Source organism: Thermobia domestica, chromosome 15, assembly GCF_964235325.1.
Source record: "Thermobia domestica chromosome 15, izTheDome1.hap1.1, whole genome shotgun sequence".
NCBI classification, from domain to species: Eukaryota; Metazoa; Arthropoda; class Insecta; order Zygentoma; family Lepismatidae; genus Thermobia; species Thermobia domestica.
Window position 1 is genome coordinate 103959847 of NC_137468.1, and position 19845 is coordinate 103979691.

The 19845-nt window shown below is 37.0% G+C and overlaps 1 protein-coding gene across 2 annotated transcripts in view; it reads right to left on the bottom strand.

Annotated features, from left to right (window-relative positions):
* Window positions 1-19845, bottom strand: part of LOC145671180 (corticotropin-releasing factor receptor 1-like) — a 1144309-nt gene that overhangs the window by 105439 nt on the left and 1019025 nt on the right. For both annotated transcript variants that reach the window (XM_081740030.1, XM_081740029.1), the window contains exon 7: window positions 17491-17576. In XM_081740030.1, the coding sequence (XP_081596156.1) occupies window positions 17491-17576 (86 nt within the window). The remainder of the gene's footprint in view (window positions 1-17490; window positions 17577-19845) is intronic.

The window sequence follows — 19845 nt, forward strand, 5'->3', positions numbered from 1 at the left end:
TGCTTTGCGTGTTTAAGAAGTGGGAAGAACGTTACATGTTGAACAGTAGCATATATATATATATATATATATATATATATATATATATATATATATATATATATATATATTTTACTTGGTTTCACCTTTGCACAACGAGTGTGCACCCAACGGCGGCATTTTAAGCACTGAATTATATCTTCTTGCCGGTTTTTCTTACATAGGGAGCAAAACCAACTAGTTTGCTTCTCATTGATTCGAAACAACTGCTTCTTCCTCTGGATTATCTTATTTCTTCTCGCGGATGAACGTTCAAGCTCTAGTTTGTAAGCACTACTTGTGATTACAACAGCCTTCTGTGCTTTACTTTGGCTTCTTCGTGACCCGGCTTGTCCTGATTGATCTATTGCTTTTGGTAAAGGGGATATCTGTAATAAGGTGTGTTGGAAATTCTTTAGTTTCTTGGCAGGTGGCACGAAATCCTTGTCCTGATCACTGTTGTCTTCTGATTCGAGCTCTGACTCTAGACATCGCATGGCTGATAACTTGCTTTGTTGTTTTGTACGATCTTCTTTGGGAAACTCACATCCTGGTTGAGAACTACCATCAGAATAGAAAGCATTGGATGGAGCAAAGAGATGGTCTGCAAAAACGTGACGATTAACCTGCCAAATCCCCGCTGCACGAAATGCACTGGGGGCATTAGCGACTGTAGCTGCTCTGCCGTATGCTTCATTCAAAAGAGTTGGAATATTTGATTGTTTCATTTGATGTCCTTTGTAGGTGTTTAAGAACTTTTGTTGAGCTTGGACGAAATACGTCTGCAAAGGTCCAAAGAATGCAACATCACGCGGTTGCAAACGGTGCATAGTGTGACCAGGTAGCTGGAGTAAAATAATGTCGTTTTCTCTTGCAAATTCCCAAGCCGCTAGGTTCTTGCTGTTTTGTGGTATGTCCACCAATCAAAAGAAGGACTTTATGCTCTTTATTGCAGTTTGTATTCTTTCTAAAATGTTCAAGCCATACCACAAACAAATCAGAGTTGATGTATCCTGTATCCGAAATCTTGACAATGTTTACTGCAGGGGCACCAATCTCAAAATCACTATTCCACTTTTTGGCTTTAAATATTATCATGGGGGTATATAGACACCTGCCGCACTCACTGCACATACCACAGTAGTATTCACTCCGCTTCTCCACTTGTAACAGCACCTACCTGACGTTTTCCTCTTTGAGCAACTATTTTCGATAGATGTTTCTGGACAGTAGTGAATCCTGATATATCCACGTTGTAAATTCTCTCTGCTGTGATTTGGAATTGGTCCACATTGCGTTCCAAAAGATCAAAAAGTGTCCTACATTTTCTCTGTTAAATCCTTTTGCTCTTTGTAATGAGGTAGCTTCTGGTCGACGCACAGGAAGTTCAGGATTTCTTCTCATAAATGCATAGAACTTTTTTTTTCAGCCAAACCTTTCTCCCGATTGAACGTTTGACATTTTTCGGTTAAGTAAAACGCTAATCGCCGAACTTCTGTAATCGTCAGTCCAAAATAACACACTCTTCTAATGCTATCATGTGCTCCGCGAGAGTCCTCTCCATGTCTGGGTTGAAGGTAGCCTGCCTTCCTAATCCCTCGGCTCCATTAACGGTACTATTTTTCTGAAGAGCATGCCGTCTAATCGTTGTTTTAGGAATTCCATATACTCTGATGCATTCATTTAAACCATAATCTCCATTTCGATAAGCAGCATTGGGCATTTGTAATTCCTCTTCCGTCCATTGGCCATATCGTTCTCTTTGGGCCATTATCGAGCTGAAATAATGGAGAATCAAGTTTTTAATATATTTGCACTTACCCAAGGTAATAAATTTATTTAAAATTATTCGTAGACTCTACACGAAATTATTTTAAAATGGTTGCATGCAATGGACTGGTCCAATCCAGGCAACACGTGCTGGTTCAAACTGGGCAACTGCTACGTTGAAACAAAAAGACGAGTTCTCAAATTTTCTATTACATTAAAATATTAAAGCACATGCGTCACGTTGTAGTTAAAACAACACATTTGACGTGTGTGTAGTTTAAAACCTTGATAGCTACCTGTTACTGATGTAAGTTCACTTGCGATCCCAGCACTAATAGATCTGCATAACATACACGTTCGCCGTTCTCAGCTTCACTGCGTGCAGATGGTGCAAAACTGTAAACAAAGAGTTCCTTCCCTTATCTGCAAACAGTGTAGCTAACTCTTATATTTCAAATATATCTACTTTTCAAAATATAAGGCGGTCCAATCTAAGAACCGGTCCAACTTCGGGAACTCTCCCCTATATTCTATAGTTAGATAAGAATTCCATGACCTGAATGCCATATTTAGCTCTGTAATTCACCATCAAGATGGATGGAGCACATATTTTACGAATTAAAGCTAACATGAAGAATGTAGTATTTGAGGGGAATTTTACAGGCTATTTAACTTTATTTTAACTTTTGAGTTATCGACATTTTTTTCCTTCTTTAGATCATTTTAGTTTGTCATCCGTGTTTCATTTCTAAGCGCTTAGTACTTCAGCTTCTAACACGAAAGTTAAACTTACGTTTTCCTATATATCCGTCAAATCATACGTTTTTCAATATGTCCGTCAAACCGTACTTCCACATTTCTGTTATACTGTAGTTGTGCAATGATTTAGCAATAATTTTCCAGATACAACCTTGAATACCGATTTATAGAAATAACAGCGGATTTAGAAAAGTACTTTGGGAGGGGTTTCTCTGATTGTTTCGTTTTCTAAAAAGTCCTAATTTTATTAGGGAGGTGCTTGAAGTTTGAGTACAGGCATAACTAATATTTCGTTTCGTTTATATGTTTAGCAATAATCTTCCGGATACAACCTTGAAGATCATTTTATACTGAGAATCAGTGGCGAATTTAAAAAAGTGTTTTGGGAGGGTTTTCTTACTACTAATGTTCAGTTTTTCTAAACATTCGTAATCTTTATTTGACGGGAGCTAAAAGTTTATGAGCAAAGGCATAATTAATAGATATTTCGTTCGTTTTACACATTCCACAACTTTGGGAAGAGGCTTCAGTCCGAAAGACCCATCCTCTAATCTTCGCAAAGCGTCACTGCTGGTAATTAGTAATAATAACGATTTAAAAACAATAAGAAAGGAAGTCGGCCAACTCCTACACTCCTAGTCGGCCAGTACACGCACTATTTCTACATTCACAGATGGAATGAAGGAAGGCTTTGTCAGAATGGTCGAATGCTGGGTTGAATCCCGGACTTCCCAATAGAAGCGCAAAAGCCAACCACTCAGTCATGTTTGTTGTGCAGTTGTATTTAGCTTAACTTAAATATATTCCGTAGTCCTTTTTGGTGGGAGGAGTTCCGTAATGATATGTTGAATCCCTCTTGTTAAAAATTCAGAAAACTTGAGGACTGGGTAAACCGTGATGGTGGTCAAGGGCACCATGTTGTTGTGGTTTCCATGGGGGGGGGGGGCAAGTATAAGCGACGTTTCAAAAATAGTTTCAAATTTTGCTATAACTAATGTAAAAATTCTATTGGAATTTCAATATTCTGAAGTACATTTTCTTCTAGGGGGGGGGGGGGGGCGAGCGCCCCCTTAACCAACCTGATGGGCGCCCTTGATAGTGGTTATTAAAAACTTGACTGTAGAATTTCAAGAATATACAAAACCAAAAGTTCCAGATGTGCAGCCTTTAATTGTATCATATAAATCTAAGTATTTCTCTTATGTTTTATTTTAATTGTATTTTGTTTCAAAAAGAGGGTATGGAATATTTTGAAGTAAAAATACTACATACAATTTTGCTAGTTATTTGTGTATTTTTAAAAGAAGTTTTTACACTTAGGGTTGGCTCGTTTACACCAGCTGTTTTTTTTAAATAACTGGTTTAAACTAAAAAAAAAAAAATAAAAATAAAAAGAACAAAAATGCGAATCGTGTGAACTTCATGGTGACGTTTCACATGTCAAACCATCTGCATTAGTCTTATTTCCTTTTCACCTTTTAATCAAGGTATCCCATGCTCAATTCTCGGTCGAACCACAACCCTTCTTTCTTGTGTAAACCAAGTACTCTTTCGGATGTCACTTCAAGCGAGAGTCTTCTCCTTGATAACCTCGGTATTACGTAAGGATGTTAAGCCTGAACATACAAAACGAAACCAAATTATATATTTCTGCATGCCTGTTGTTTTATAAAGAATCCAAAGTTGCTTAAATATATTGATTAAAATTGGTAAATTTATCGATTGCCTACGTAGCTTCCAACATTAGCTTGGATTGGACTTTCAATGATATCTACATACTAAATTTGTAATTTAATACCTCAGTTTTAGCATACTGATTATAATACGCTGACCTTTAAATTTTACATGCAAATTAAATTTTACAGGATTTTCCCGTTATTGTTTTAAATTTAAAAGAATGACGGGATTTTCCCGATGGCTAGGGCGGGAGATTCTCAATTTAAGAAATTTACTGACCGGACTTCTTTGAGCTTATGGGACCTCTTCCAGCATAACCCCGTTGTTGAATAATAACACCAAGGCGAAACAAACTTATTTCTGTGAATATGTAATATAAATACATGAAGCAAAATATCTAAATAAAAAAAACTTGGTTTAAACCCCAAAAAAGCCTGGTTTAAACTGCCCCCTAAAAACGGGTTTTTGGCATTTTCAGAAACAACCATGGTTCTTGATAACTCTGCTTACTTTTGTATATAGGAAGTTAATTTTTTTTTATTATATACATTAGTTAATCCTTTGGAATTCATAATGTAAAAATGTTGAAGTAAAATTGTTTGAAATATCTTTTCGAAATTCATGGTTTACTTTCGAGGTTTTATATTATTATCGGCATCAACCACTAATTAAATGACTTTTTGTGCTATAGAGAAGCGAAACAAAGTCTGCTTTATCAATTTAAAGCAGAATTTTCAAAAAAGCCCAAAATTTCCCAAGCAAAAAAGCGAAGCAGAAAAAACCGAGGTTTTTTTTTCCAAAAAAGCCGGGTTTTTTCCGAGCCCTTGCATCTCTATCTTTTTCTACATCAACATATACTCCAACAAGTGCAACTTGCTGCTAAAACTATCCTGGATGTCAACTTTACCGGTACCTACTCCAACCACTACGCAAATTTTCATTCTACAGTTCATGAATCTGCAGTTTAACTTCTCTCTACGTCTATTTCCCCCTTTTTTTCATTATGGCAGTTTGCTTCCTATTTCTGAACGTTCGTTCTCTACAAAAAAACAAGCCCTTGTTTGAAAGCTACTCCTGAGAGAACACACGTTCATTGTTTTCTCCTCAACGAGACATTTCTTACGCCTAAAATCTCTTGCAAACGCTCACCCTATCACCTTCTTCGACATGATAATAACACCCCCGCTCGCTGTGCCAATGGGGGGCGTAGGTATTAGTTTTCCGCACTCTATTTCACATCGAGTACACGCTACTGGAGATACATCACTGCCTGAATATCTTATCGCTACCTTATATTTCACACAATACTACGTCACTGTTGCTACCATCTATATACGACCAGGCCATCCTATTCCTCTAAGTTTCTTTCAATATATTTCTGACAATTTCCGGACCTACATCATAATGACCGATATTAATTACCATAGTCGCTCAGACCACCAAAACGCACCTTTTGCAATTATATTCAGACTCAAACGACGGGATTTTTTTAATCCCATTCCTTAACCAGCTCGACCGGCTTCGAATGCAATTCCCGATACAGTCATAATATCACCCAATATTCTCTCCAAGCTCACTCTTTCTGTGCTTGACCCACTTGAGAGTGATCATATCCCAATCAAAGCTACTCTTCAAAATCCAGGTACACCTCAATCCGCTCCGCCTACAACTCCCCGCATAGTGGCTAGTTTCGATCGTGCCCGTTGGCCTAACTACAGTGAATACCTTCCCAACAGGTTAACACCTTTATCCGCTCCAACTTCAGAGTCTGAACTATACAACACTATTGATGAGATCACTGATAGTATTCATCAGGCGTCCTTGCAGTATATTCCTCATACTACAATCGATCCCTATGGGCCAAAATTGCCATCACAATACTTACCTTTAATACGTCGTTCCCGTCAGCTTTAACGTGATTTTACTCGCACGGGCAATCTGGAATCGCTTCGGCAACATCGCCAATACCAGCGGGCGGTGCATAACTATCTCGTTGCTTACAAGACCAGAAGCTGGATTAAAACCTGTAACACTCTCTCTGATACAGCACATCCAACTAAGTACTGGACACGCTTTAATCAGCTCACTGGTAAACCTTCTCGCCCTTTATATCCACTCATTCTCAATAATACGCCCTTACACACTGACATGACAAAAGCCAATGCCTTTGCTGAGCAACTTCAAGATGTCTTCACGCCACTTGGACCTGCCCTCTTAGCTCGCACTCATCCTACTGACCGGTTCAATCTCAACTTGCCATCACTCTAACCCCATGTTGACCATCTTCTACCCGACAATTCACCTTTGACAGCTCCTGTCACCGTCACAGAAATCATCACCACCGTCTCTCGTAAGCGTAACACCGCTCCAGGGCTGGATTCTATTGCGTATCGCCATATCAAAGAAGGGCCATACATTCTCTATTATCTTCTGTCTCTCATCTTCACGTTCATCCTCCGTACTAGTTTTATCCCTAATGATTAGAAAACATCCAAAACCTTAATGTTTCTGAAACCGAACAAACCAGCTTCGTATATGTTTTCCTATCGTCCAATTCAACTCACCCTCGTTTTCAGCAAGATACTTGTACGGATACTGGTCTCTTGCCTCCACACACATCTTGCCGATCACAACCTAATTCCCCTTCATCAGGCCGGATTCCGTCCAAACTATAGTATCAATGATCAACTGCTCCGTCTGACCACGTACATCAGTGCTCAGTTTAATTAATCTAAGATTTCCTGTCTCGTCCTTCTCGATTTTGAAAACGCTTTCGATAAAGTGTGGCATCTAGGCCTTCTGTACAAACTATTTTCTTTCCGACTTCCAATCTGTTACATTCGCTTCATTTACCATTTTCCCTCTAGCCGACTGACCTATGTTTTTGTCAATAACGTCCTATCTCACCCAGTATTTATCCACTCTGGAGTTTCTCAAGGCTCTGCCCTGTCCCCGCTTCTTTACTTATTGTATGTCGCTGACTTTCCTGCTCTTCCTCCGAACGTCAGTCTTTTTCAGTATGCGGACGATACGGCATTCCTGCCAACGGCGACAACTATTCACAATATCAACCACGTCCTTCAAACTGCCATCGATGCATTCATTCAATGGTGTGATAGGTAGCGCCTTAGACTTAACGCCAATAAAACCCAAGCCATTATCTTTCTGTCACCAGGTAAACGCAGTCCTGTCCATCGCAATCCGTCCAACCTCAGAATCGAGATTGCAGGTACTCCCCTTGCTGGAAGTCCCACTGTGACATATCTGGGCATTGTCTTTGACTCCCATCTGAAATGGTCTGCTCATCTCAAAAGTCTTGCTCTTAAAGCAACCAACCGTCTGAACCTACTCCGACGCCTAACTGGGACTAACTGGAGATTAAAACCTCACGCCCTTCTTAACACATACAAAGCTATTTTACGACCTGTATTAACATATGGATTTACAGCTTGGCTTTCTGCACCCGAATCATATTACCGGCGACTCCAAATTCTTGAGCGCCACGCCCTCCGTCTTGCCTTCCGCATTAGATTACCAAGCCCAACAATAGACTTATACGAGAAAACGCCTTTTCCGCATATCCTTTACCAGCTGGAAGATCTCAGACTCCGGTACGTTACGAAGCGATTCTAGACTCACCATCCACTACTGTTTGATGCTATACACCACGAAGCCACTCTCCGCAAATCCTCTACTATTCTACAGCCTTCCCCACTCTCTCTGCTGTTGACTCTATACCATTAAGTTTTTCCGCCAAATAGTCCGGACTTGCAACTTCTTGATGACTTTCTCATTGCTATCCCCCCACCATACATCACTCTATTTTATGTTGCACAGTAATCCTACCGTACTAATAGGACTTCCCTCGTCCTCATTACGTCCAGAACAGCCCCTGGACAGAAGATAACACTCATTCGTCTCTCTAACACTCCTATCTGTGTTGTGTTGTGATGTTAAGTGCACCTCATAGTTTCATTTTATCACCACTATTCAGCTCTTACCACTCTCGTGATGCATTGTTAGAAAAGTGTTCATATCCTTTACCTATACTTATGAATATGGTTAAAGGCCATAATGTCCTGCAATATGGAAAACATGGTTATAATAAAGTTTATGAAATCTCCTTTGCCTCCCGACAATTGCCTTCCACATATAGTTCAGTCTTCATTCTCCTCCCAAATAAAGGGCGCGGGCGTAACCCTTTGGATGGGTGCTAGCCGCGGCTAGCAAAAAAAAAAAAAAAAAAAAAACATTGATGCTGAATTAACACACAAGTAATACGCTAAAGTGGTAGTCATTTTGTGTTGTTTCAATACCTCATTTTTTATAGTGTACATAGATTAAAAAAGAAAAAATAACTTATTTTAAAGAAAAAATAAGTTATTTCCATTACGTTGTTCCAGTTCTTATAAATATGAAGATCTTAAAAGTATCCTACTATTCTAAAAGAAATAAAAATATAAATAAAATAATAAAGAAAAGGGAATTGGATTCGATCTGTTGTCAAAGTGCTTTGCGAGTTTGTAGTCTTTCATTCTACACACTCACTCATATGGAGACTTTCTTGAGAGGGCTTTCTACTTTATGCCACACATTGATATTTTTTAGTCATAACGGGTCGCTTCGAAATTCAAGATAATAGTTTTTCTGTTTGTCTCTATATTTGTGTACGAAATGTTGACTACAGAAGCTAATATATGTTTGACAGACAATCTAAGCATTGAATTTAAACCAACAGATTCAGCATTACCATTCCTTGCCAAGCTCCTTTACTGGAAATTTGTGTGATTTTTCCCATCGCTACTACCAAAAAACTCGGAAGTATTCGTATTATTGACACGATTCACTAAACCACGCTTCATTTTGTTTCCTTGCTTATAATTTTGTTATTTAAAAATATTTTTTTGGAATATCTTTATACAAAGAATGTTTTCTGTCACCTCCACTTACACAATTTTAGCCGAAGACGGAAGAAAAAATGTAATAAATGGGAAAAATCCTGAACTACAGTACACGTGCAAGATTTAATGAGCATATCTCTATTTTCAAAAGAATAAATGAGATACATTTTTCTACTAAGTCCCTCAATTGGTTGAATAAGAGTGTGGGAGGAAATAGGAGAACCTCTAGAAAACTCACGGACATTTTTTTCAAGAACTTTGCCCTATGTTGGTGCTAAATTTAATGGGTTGCAGTAATCTATAGTAAATAGGTAGGATCTTTATGCAACTTTGGAAAGAGCAATACTTTTTTATTTAAAGTTTTCCACGAGGATAATGACGAACTCACAATATAAAATCAGCACGGCAATTGTCTCCATAATTTCAATATGAGCTTCTTTGATATGTATTACCAGCCATGTATAGAAACTGAAACAGAAGCTAACAAACGTTTCATAAAATTCGTAAAGCTATGGTTTACAACACCTTATAAAATTCACCATATTTTTGATATTCTATGCCCCAAAATAACTGCCATAGTGCTAGCTCATATTATAAATCAAATTAAGCAACTTTTTTCCTTAATATCACTATTCGTACCGAACTAATTAACATTTTCCAGGACTTGTTCTTGTTAAAGTTACTTTTCCGTAGAGATTATTGCTTTAATGTAATAATTTTATATCTGATTTACGCACTCTACACAGTGAAAATTCCCTGTTTGTGGACTTCAATGCAAAATTTGATCTCCGTACATCTGGTGTATGACAATATAATCGTATTACATAAATTTATTAGCGTATTTGCACACATCTTTTATTTTTAAAACTTGGTAAATTTTCAGTTTAAAATGGTTTTGTAGTTATCTGGTCTTTATAAATAAAATGTTCGTCCGAACATTTGCACCAAACAATAACGTTTGTACAAACCTTTCTATTTGTTCTTATATAGTTCCCTTGTATAAGTGAGAGCTGTTTTACTAAATATAGACTATAGATTTAAATTATTTCAAATAGTCATTCTATTGCAGTCCTCTTGTTAACGGAAGAAAGTGAGTTTCGCAGAAAACGTAGAAAAAAATAAGAGTGGTTATTTACAAATGGATAAAAATGATTGCCAGTTGCCTAGCAACGTAGAACTTTATTATCTCATCATGCCTATTTCCGTCTGATGTTGTTTCACGTGATTCTATCTAAAGGTATATAAAAAACCCAGTATGAAGAATCTTCTCAAGATTTTGTTGCACAAAGAGAAATCTGTATGAAGAATAAGACAATTTTGTTTGTTGTTTACCGGCCTTAATTCAATATCGCGGCAGATGCCGAGCTGAAGATATCCTATATTATGAAGCTTAAAAAGGTTTTTCATTTCGAAGTCTTCCAGTAATACTAGTCTTAAAGAGAAAAGACTTTCCATCTCGAAAGCTTTTCCATTTCCGATACCAAACTAAGAGAATTTTATATGAAGAAATATATATGATACGAGTCCAGTCAACTACGTCTATCACTCAATTGTGATCAGTTATTGGATTTAAAATAACCTAAACTTTGTTGTTTGTCTTTGCTGAATTTTTGGTATCCATTTTTCGTGCCGAGGCTATATGAAACGTCGATCCACAGTTTTAAATTGGAATTTAAACCACAGTATAGTATTTAATTTCTCCCACCAGGATATGAAAGAATGACTCTGTGCCGCTAAAAGATGCGCGCTAGCCACTGCACCAGCGGAAAGAGCTATTAACTCAAACGAAACACTTATCGTGTTATAAGTTTGAGAAAATTATTCTTCATATATAATGAATGAAGTTAATGATATGCCGAAAGGTCATTATATCCTTTAAAACATCCTTGACTTCGGAGTTCATGAAGGAATATGACCAGCAAGACAGCTTTTCAATTGGATGATGTGTTGTCAGAACCCGTCGACTTCCACCACCGTTACTTCTTGCTTTGCACCAAAGTTTGGTACTTCTTCATGCAACCATCTCTCTGCAATGTTGAGTTCACACTCTATACCCTTAATATGGACACAATTGTAGAGTACGAACACCAAAGGCATGCAAACAAACTACTTGGCTACATAGAAACACGACGTACGAAGAAGCATACAATAACTTTACAAAAGGTTACAAATTTCACTTTGGTTCGTCAGTAAACTACGCTCATTTCAGAGAGGAGAAAAATGAGAACTAGTGTTGTAACGCTAGAATTTTTACTAGATATAAGATTGACTGTTTTAGAAAATATAACATATACTAGGGTTACCATGTATAAGCATTTATAGGGATATGTTCAGATTTTACGAATAAAAATTTCCGTCGGCATATTTTCTGAACCTTCTGATCTGTCCGCATTTTGTAAGTTCAATTTTGCATTTCCAATTCAATTTCAGACATGTCACATGAGAAACATATTGTGCTATTTCCCTTCAAAGAAAAAAATGTCAAGAAAAATCATATTTAGGAAAAAATATGAATAGCCAAATTCATGTTGACTGATGTTTAATATTTCTCAGAGTTCCCTACTGGTTTATGGTTAACATATGCTCATTTGGCGCGGAAGATTCGAGTTCAATTAACGGTGGGAGGTCAGATGGTTCGGATCCCACGTTAAGCTGTAGGTTGAGACACGTCTCATATAGCCTTGGTGCTGAACGAGATGCTAATCTCGAAAGCAACCAACCAATTAATTAATTATTTCTCATATATTTCAATATATTTTTCATACTGTTTTAAAAGCAAACTTGATATATATATATATATATATATATATATATATATATATATATATATATATATATATATATATATATATATATATATACAGGGTGTTCCATAGGTCACCCAGACTCTACCTTTTTCTCGAGAACGATACATGCTATCAAGCTGAAATAAAAAATTGCATCACAAATGTGGATCCAAAGAATCCGTAGAAATTATTTACAAAAATCCGAAAGCCCCCTTCGTGGTGTAATGGGGGGGCACATGTCCCGTTCTTGCGATTTTCAAATGGGAATGATATGTTTCGAATACACGTTCGGAAAGGTGGGGAAAACAATAAGATTGCCCTACGAAACATTTGTTCGCACTACATACCGTTTTCCGTGTACCAGTTTTTTTTTTTTTTTTTTTTTTTTTGAATGAAGGTGCGCGAAATAGAGTATACGGAGTTTACTAACTAAGATAATGTAAGCACCGTCACACTTTCAGGAAGTGCAAGACACACGCTTTACGATGATATGCCACATGGTGACTCAGGGTCTAGAAAAAGAAGAAACTGCGTGACCCCAAAAAAAAGGGGGGGTCCAAAGTAAGGTCAGACAGAACTCGAAAATTTCAAATGAAAAGTGGGTTCGAGTAATACTTCGTTGCAAAGGTTTCTGCAAATGTTAAAAGAATTCGAACACGATTTTGGAACCCACTAACCACTTTCAACATGGCGACCATAACAATATCGAAACCCTCAATTTCTGCTTCGTCATGAAGAAATAATTTAACTTGGACCGCCCTTCACACTCTTTCCAGGGTTAGAACTGGCAATGATTTCCACTCACAATAAGGAATTCGTTGGCGTGTTTAACGAGCGCTTCACCAACTGAAAGAACTGGAGTGGCGTATTCATGTTACCAGTGGAAGCACACTAGAACTGGCAGAAGAGCTAGGCACACTTCCACCTGTGCGACATAACTTGCGTTGAACCGGGCAGTGTGAAAAGCTTATGGGCAGTCAAATGGAACTTGCTTCTTTGTGGTACTATTACATTACGTGCCCGTCCTTTTTTTTTTTTTTTTTTGGTGAAGAGGGCAACTTCACTACTACATTTTATTTCTTCATGACAACCCAGAAATTGAGGGTTTCGATATTGTTATGGTCGCCATGTTGAAAGTGGTTAGTGGATTCCAAAATCCTGTTCGAATTCTTTTAACATTTGTAGAGACCTTTGTAACGAGGTATTACTCGAACCCTCTTTCTATTTGAAATTTTCGAGTTCTGACCTTACTTTGGACCCCCTTTTTTGGATCACGCAGTTTCTTCCTTTTTTAGATCCTGAGTCACCATGTGGCATGCCATTGGAAAACGTGTGTCTTGCACTTCCCGAAACTGTAACGGTGCTTACATTATCTTAATTAGTGAACTTCGTATACTCTATTGCGCGCACCTTCATTTTTTGAAGGAACTATTGGTACACGGAAAACGGTAGGTAGTACAGACAAATGTTTCGTAGGGTAATCTTATTTTTTCCCCACCTTTTCGAATGCGCATTCGAAACATATCGTTTCCATTTGAAAATCGCAAGAACGGGGCATGTGCCCTCTCCCCAACTACACCACGAAAGTAGCTTCCTGGATTTTGTAAATAATTTCTACGGATTCTTTGGCCCACATTTGTGATGCAATGTTTTATTTCAACTTGATATCATGTACCGTTCTCGAGAAAAAGGTAGTGTCTAAGTCGCTCTGGAACACCCTATATATATAGGGTGTTTCAGATAAAAAGTCCAGTGCTTATAACTCCGAAACGGTTGAGAATAAAAAGATGAAACAAAAACTGAGATAGGAAAATGTCATAGGGCACATCACATGGTGTTTTTGTGGTGATCCCCAGGGCCCTCCTTCAAGGGGGCCCAGAGGTCAACTTCAAATTTTCAAATGGGAACACGTATTGAATCACACCTCATTCAATAGTACTTGAAAAACGAAACAACTTTTGTAGGAAACAATTTTCGATTTGGGCCACCGTTTTCAAAATGGCCGCAAAAAGTGGGTCCTGTATGAGATAAAACGTTCAGTGCTTATAGGCCTAAATCAGAAACGGCTGAGAATAAAGAGATGAAACAAAAAGTGAGATAGAAACGATGATAAAGCATATCAAGTGGTGGTTGTGGTGACCCTCAGGAAACTTCGTGAAGGGGGCCCAGGTGCGAACTTCAAACTGATACAGAACTTTTTGCGGCCATTTTGAAAACGGTGCCCCAAATCGAAAATTGTTTCCTACAAAAGTTGTTTCGTATTTCAAGGACTATTGAATGAGGCAAGATTCAATACGTGTTCTCATTTTAAAATTTGAAGTTGGCCTTTAAGCCCCCTTGAAAAAGGGCCCTGTGGGTCACCACGACAACACTATGTGATGCGCCCTATGACATTTTCCTATCTCAGTTTTTGTTTCATCTTTTTATTCTCAGTCATTTCGGATTTATAAGCACTGGACGTTTTATCTGATATAGGACCCACTTTTTGCGGCCATTTAAAAACGGTGGCCCAAATCGAAAATTGTTTCCTACAAAAGTTGTTTTGTTTTCCAAGTACTATTGAATGAGGTATGATTCAATACATGTTCATATTTGAAAATTTGAAGTTGGCCCCTGGACCCTCTTGAAGGAGGGCCCTGGGGGTCACCACAACAACACCATGTGATGCACCCTATGGCATTTTCCTATCTCAGTTTTTGTTTCATCTTTTTATTCTCAGCCGTTTCGGATTTATAAGCACTGGATATTTTATCTGAAACACCCTGTATATATAATATTAAATAATACTTTTGATAAAGTGGATAGTTTCAAATATCTAGGATCAATATTAACAAAGGCAAATCATATCCACGAAGAAATTAAATGTTGACTAAAAGCAGGGAATTCGTGTTACTATTCGGTTCAAAATTTCTTCTCGTCGCGAATTCTGTCGAGGAATTTGAAGCTTAAAATATATAAATCGATAATCATGCCTGTTGTTCTATATGGATGAGAAACATGGTCGTTTACATTGAGGGAAGAACATACCCTGAAAGTATCCTGAGACGAATATTCGGACCCAAGAGGAACGGGAATGGGGAATGGCGGAAACTTCATAACGAGGAACTACATAATTTATATGGTTTACCCAACATTGTGAGGGTCATCAAGTCTAGGAGGCTTAGGTGGGCAGGTCATGTAGCTAAAATGGAAGAAAGTAGAAACGCTTTCAAAGTCTTGACTGGAAGACCAATCGGAAAACGACCATTAGGAATACCTAGGCGCAGATGGGAGGACAATATTAAGATGGATCTCGCAGAGATAGGAATACAAAGTAGAAACTGGATGCAGTTAGCTAAGGATAGAAGTCAGTGGAGAGCTTTTGTGAACGCGGCGTTGAAGCTCCGGGTTCCATAGGCCATAGAGTTAGTTATATATATATATAAACCTAATCATTCTTGTGTTGAATATAGCAAATGTTGAAATCTTTAAATAACAAATTAGGCAGGCATTTTCGCATTTCAGAATATGGTAACCCTAGCGTGTAACCAATCCCGTATACACTTGTTCTCGTCTTATGACCCTCTCCCTGGTTTAGTGGTTAACGCATGAGCCTATGGTTCCTGGTTCAATTCCCGGTGGGAGAACATAAACAATAATTTCAAAATCACTTACTCTCATCAGTCCGTATCCTCTACCCTATAAGGCAGCTGTGGGACATTAAACTAAAATAAATCATTTTTCATTTTCTTCTTAAATTTAAAATAATTATGTACTGGAGTATAAAAATATCAAGTTGATATACGCCATATACTTCAATTATATCTCTGTTAAAAACTCTGTTACATATTCACAACTGTGTCATCGCTTGCCAGTCCAGTATCTTATACCAACCCCTGATTAGCAAATAAACAAAATGAATAGAATTTTCAGTCATACTGATAGATGGGTTTCTTATCTTAGTAATAAAAGATCAATATAATAATTTGTTTAAAAATTTAAATGTAACAGTATAGGCGCGGATACGGAACATGTCGGTGTGGCCCTAGACACCTAAGAAAATTTGAGTAGGAGTAGGAGTAGGGGGATTAATGGGGACGTCAGCAACGAGGCTATATGTCCCCTTCTTGAGTAACAACGTTGCTCTAAGAAAATTTGAAGATCAACAAAAGATTATCGATTTTAAAATATGCTATTTCAGCGGTATTCTTTCCCCAAGTACCTGGGTAAATGCCCCCCCCCAAATAGATGAGACTAGATTTGGTTGTGACAAAACTAAGGTAACTTATTTTGTAATATGAATTTAATTTAATTTAGTGTTCTTAACTGCTTTATTATGGTATAATTAAAGTTCGATTATTTGTACCATTTTCAATAAAAATTATCCGTCCGAGAAAATCTCATAAGCGTAGTCTCCACCCTAAAATCCATCTGTGGACATCACTGTATTATATTATTAGAATGGTAGATTTTTTTCTGGAATCATTAACCATTCTAAAATTTTATCTGTAATTCTCCAATTCATTGAAATAGTATTTTATCTAATTTTTGACACACTTAAAACTCAACAAAACAAGCACGTGAAAACGTTATAATGAAACAGGGCATTAATTACTTTTGTGCACGCCCCTTATGGAACGTTCTGGCTACTCCTATTCGTAAAAGTAATAGATTTTGGTGCGTTATACTGCAAAGGCCTTGTAACACCTGTCAATGTGTAAAATTCAGTAATAAGTCTTCTACGAAAGATAATAATGTATAGAAAACTTAGAAATACAATGACTAAATCAGACGAAAAAAGTAGTAACACAGTGAGATATTAATTTTCTTTTGCCGGGGCTACGTGGCAAGAGTAAAGAAAAGCCCAAGTTAGTATGGAGCAGTGGTTCTGAACCCTCTTTGACTGACGACATACTTGTTTGATATTTTAATTATAAATTATATCTATTATAGAAACCTATTAGTTTTTATAATGACTCTATATAGCATTGAACATTATTGCTACCAGTCTATATCTCGCTTTTAACTAATCATTATTAAATTATTCATAGTTTTTAAATTCTAAAATTTCGCGACACACCTTAGAGGACTGCGTGACACACCAGCATGTCGCGACACATCGGTTGAGAACCACTGGTATAGAGGATAAAAGAAAACCTAAATATATGTGGGGATTGACACTTAAAGTGGAAACGAAGAAGGCGTTTAGTGACAATAGACAGGGAACAAATACATAGGAGATTGGGGAAAAGGCGGAAAATATATAAGTGTTATTATGAAAATTAAAATTAAGTCTCTATACATGTTTAGACACATTTTAAACCTCTGTGTGCAAGAGTTATTGATGGCAAGAGGAACAACAATATTGACGTTTATCACATCCTGGACGAGAATGTTTGTTTTAATCACCTATTATGTTAGATGGTAGAGATATTAAGAACGGAATAACAAGTGCAGCAACTGTGTCAACTATACATATGTTAGGGTGGTGAGAAGGGGATTGAATTATACATGACATTCAACCGCATAATTTCGTATCGCCGAGTTCGGTACCTTTCATTAAAAAAAAAGTAAACTAATTATATATATAGTTTACTCACCTTACTTGAACTGTGTCATCATTGATAGCCGCTCTTGCTTTGGTCACTAATACTCGGATTATGTTAATGAGAAAGCACAAGTTGATCTGTAATATAGACAAAATAATATAATAGTCATTTGCATTACAGTTGAATGCATTGCTATTATACTGAATCATGACAAAACTGAAAACATGTACACACTTTGTTCACAAATAATTATCCGTTTAATAATTTGAGATGAGCTTGAAAAATATTGTAAATGTCACTACGCAATAAATGTCGCTTACTATACTCCTATTAGTAAGAAAAGTAACGTAATACGTAAATGTCGCTTACAAGGTCGTCTAATAAGAAAAATGAACGTTTTTCTATTACGTAGTATGTAGGCCTACTAGTTGTTTGCCCATATTCTTCGGCTTTTCTGCAAATTGCCTGCATACTAGCGACATCTCTTAGTGACACCTGCGAGGCAGAGCAGTTAGTGGCAATTATTAGATTGACTATGAACTATTAAGAATTAGCGTGACTGAGAGTCTATAGTGTTTCGAGTTTAAAATAAGGGTTAAAATATATCTAAATATTCTCGTCTAATGTTTATGCAAGGAGTACGGTGTGTAACGGAACGTTACATATTGTCTTTTGTTTTGATTAACTCTTTGTTTATTCATGTTTGAATCAAGTTATTATGATATTTCACAAATTCAGTTTGACCGACTTATACTTTATCTGCACCTTGTTTCAAAGTATTGGCCAAGAATGACAAAATTCTGAGCCACTTTCGTTCTCTTTTAAATAAATAAAAAGTTGTTGATACGTTTTTTAACTCGGTGATTTCGTAAAAGATAGAAGTTAAATAATTTTATAACTATTATTCACCAATAATTAATTCTAATTCTATCGAAAATAATATTTATTTGTCCTAGTTTGTCACGATATTGTGACATATTTAAGTAAGTTTGAAGCAACGTTTTTTTAATGTTTAATATTGTATATATGAATTACTATAATATGAGTTGCTAATTTTAATCTGATTCTGCTCCAAGCAACTAACTTTCTTCGTATTTCTGTGAACTCCAATCGGTAATAGTATACATGAGAACGCCGGATCTGCCTTTCTTCTGTGTTCTATTACCAATTCTACATGAAATACCATAAATTTTCTACGTCGTGCAATAGTAAGAAGTATCCATGTGCACAAGACATGCGATATGCGTTAAAATCCCCCCCCTGCAAACACACATAGTCATAGATAAAGTACAAGGGCACTACACATGCAGATATAAAGTACAGGTACGTTCTTTTTTATTTTCGTATCAGTCGATAAGTAAATCAAAGTCGTTTTGTTACCACCTTGGTAAGTTCGTAGATACTCAATGAATAATCCCTAAAAGTATGAGCGTCCAGCTCCTTCGGGAACTGACGCGGCTTTACGTATACTATATCCCTCCAATCAAAAATATGTATCTCCGATATGTCTGTTTAGTAACTTATAAGATGTGTGCAGTTAATGTTTATGAATGTAGTTCTGCTTGTGAAGTATATATACTATAAATATGGTTAAAGAAATTAATGAATAAATACAAAGGATATAAAATACTATGAATTTTGTACTATGTTATTATATGCAGCAGAACATGTAGTTTGACAAACTGTCGACAAATGATATGGAATTAATAAACGACATAACGGAAGATTGAATAATAGTTTTAATCAACATGTATAAACATCAGTTTACAGTTCATGTCATGTCATGTAGATTGGAGTCTACTTACACCTTTTCTCGCTTCGTTCTTTACTGAGGTCCATTTCCTTATCTGCAGTCTTCTTACAATGTTAAATCGCAGTGCGTAGCTCGAGATGCGTCACAGCGATGGAATCATTTAGAAGTAACACATACTTGTTAGAAGCCTTGTGGCAACATTTACATCGCGTCCCAAGGTGCAGTGCAAGTTTTTGGCGACCGTTTTTTAGGACAACGTAAACTACGTAGACCAATGACGTAGTTCAACGTAGGAATGGCAGTCAGTGAAGAGAGAGAGTGAGAAAACACAGAAGAGGAACGAAGACGAAGTTGTTGTTAGGAGTTAGAATCAACATGGAATCAAGATGAAAGTTCTTAGAGGAAAGAAAGGACACAGTGGTAGTGAAACTTATGCGTGTTGTGATAGTTCACCTTTACAAGATAAAAACTTGGTGAACTCTGTGATGTGTGGGACATGTAAAAGTTGGTTTCACTTTTGTTGTGTGAATATCCCTGATGCTAAATATGACCAATTGAGCAAAATGCAAGTTGACGGTTTTGCAACAAATGCAAGAAGGGGAGAAAGGCAAAATCTGTAAGAAGTGAAGAAACAACAGATGAAGAAGTAGATG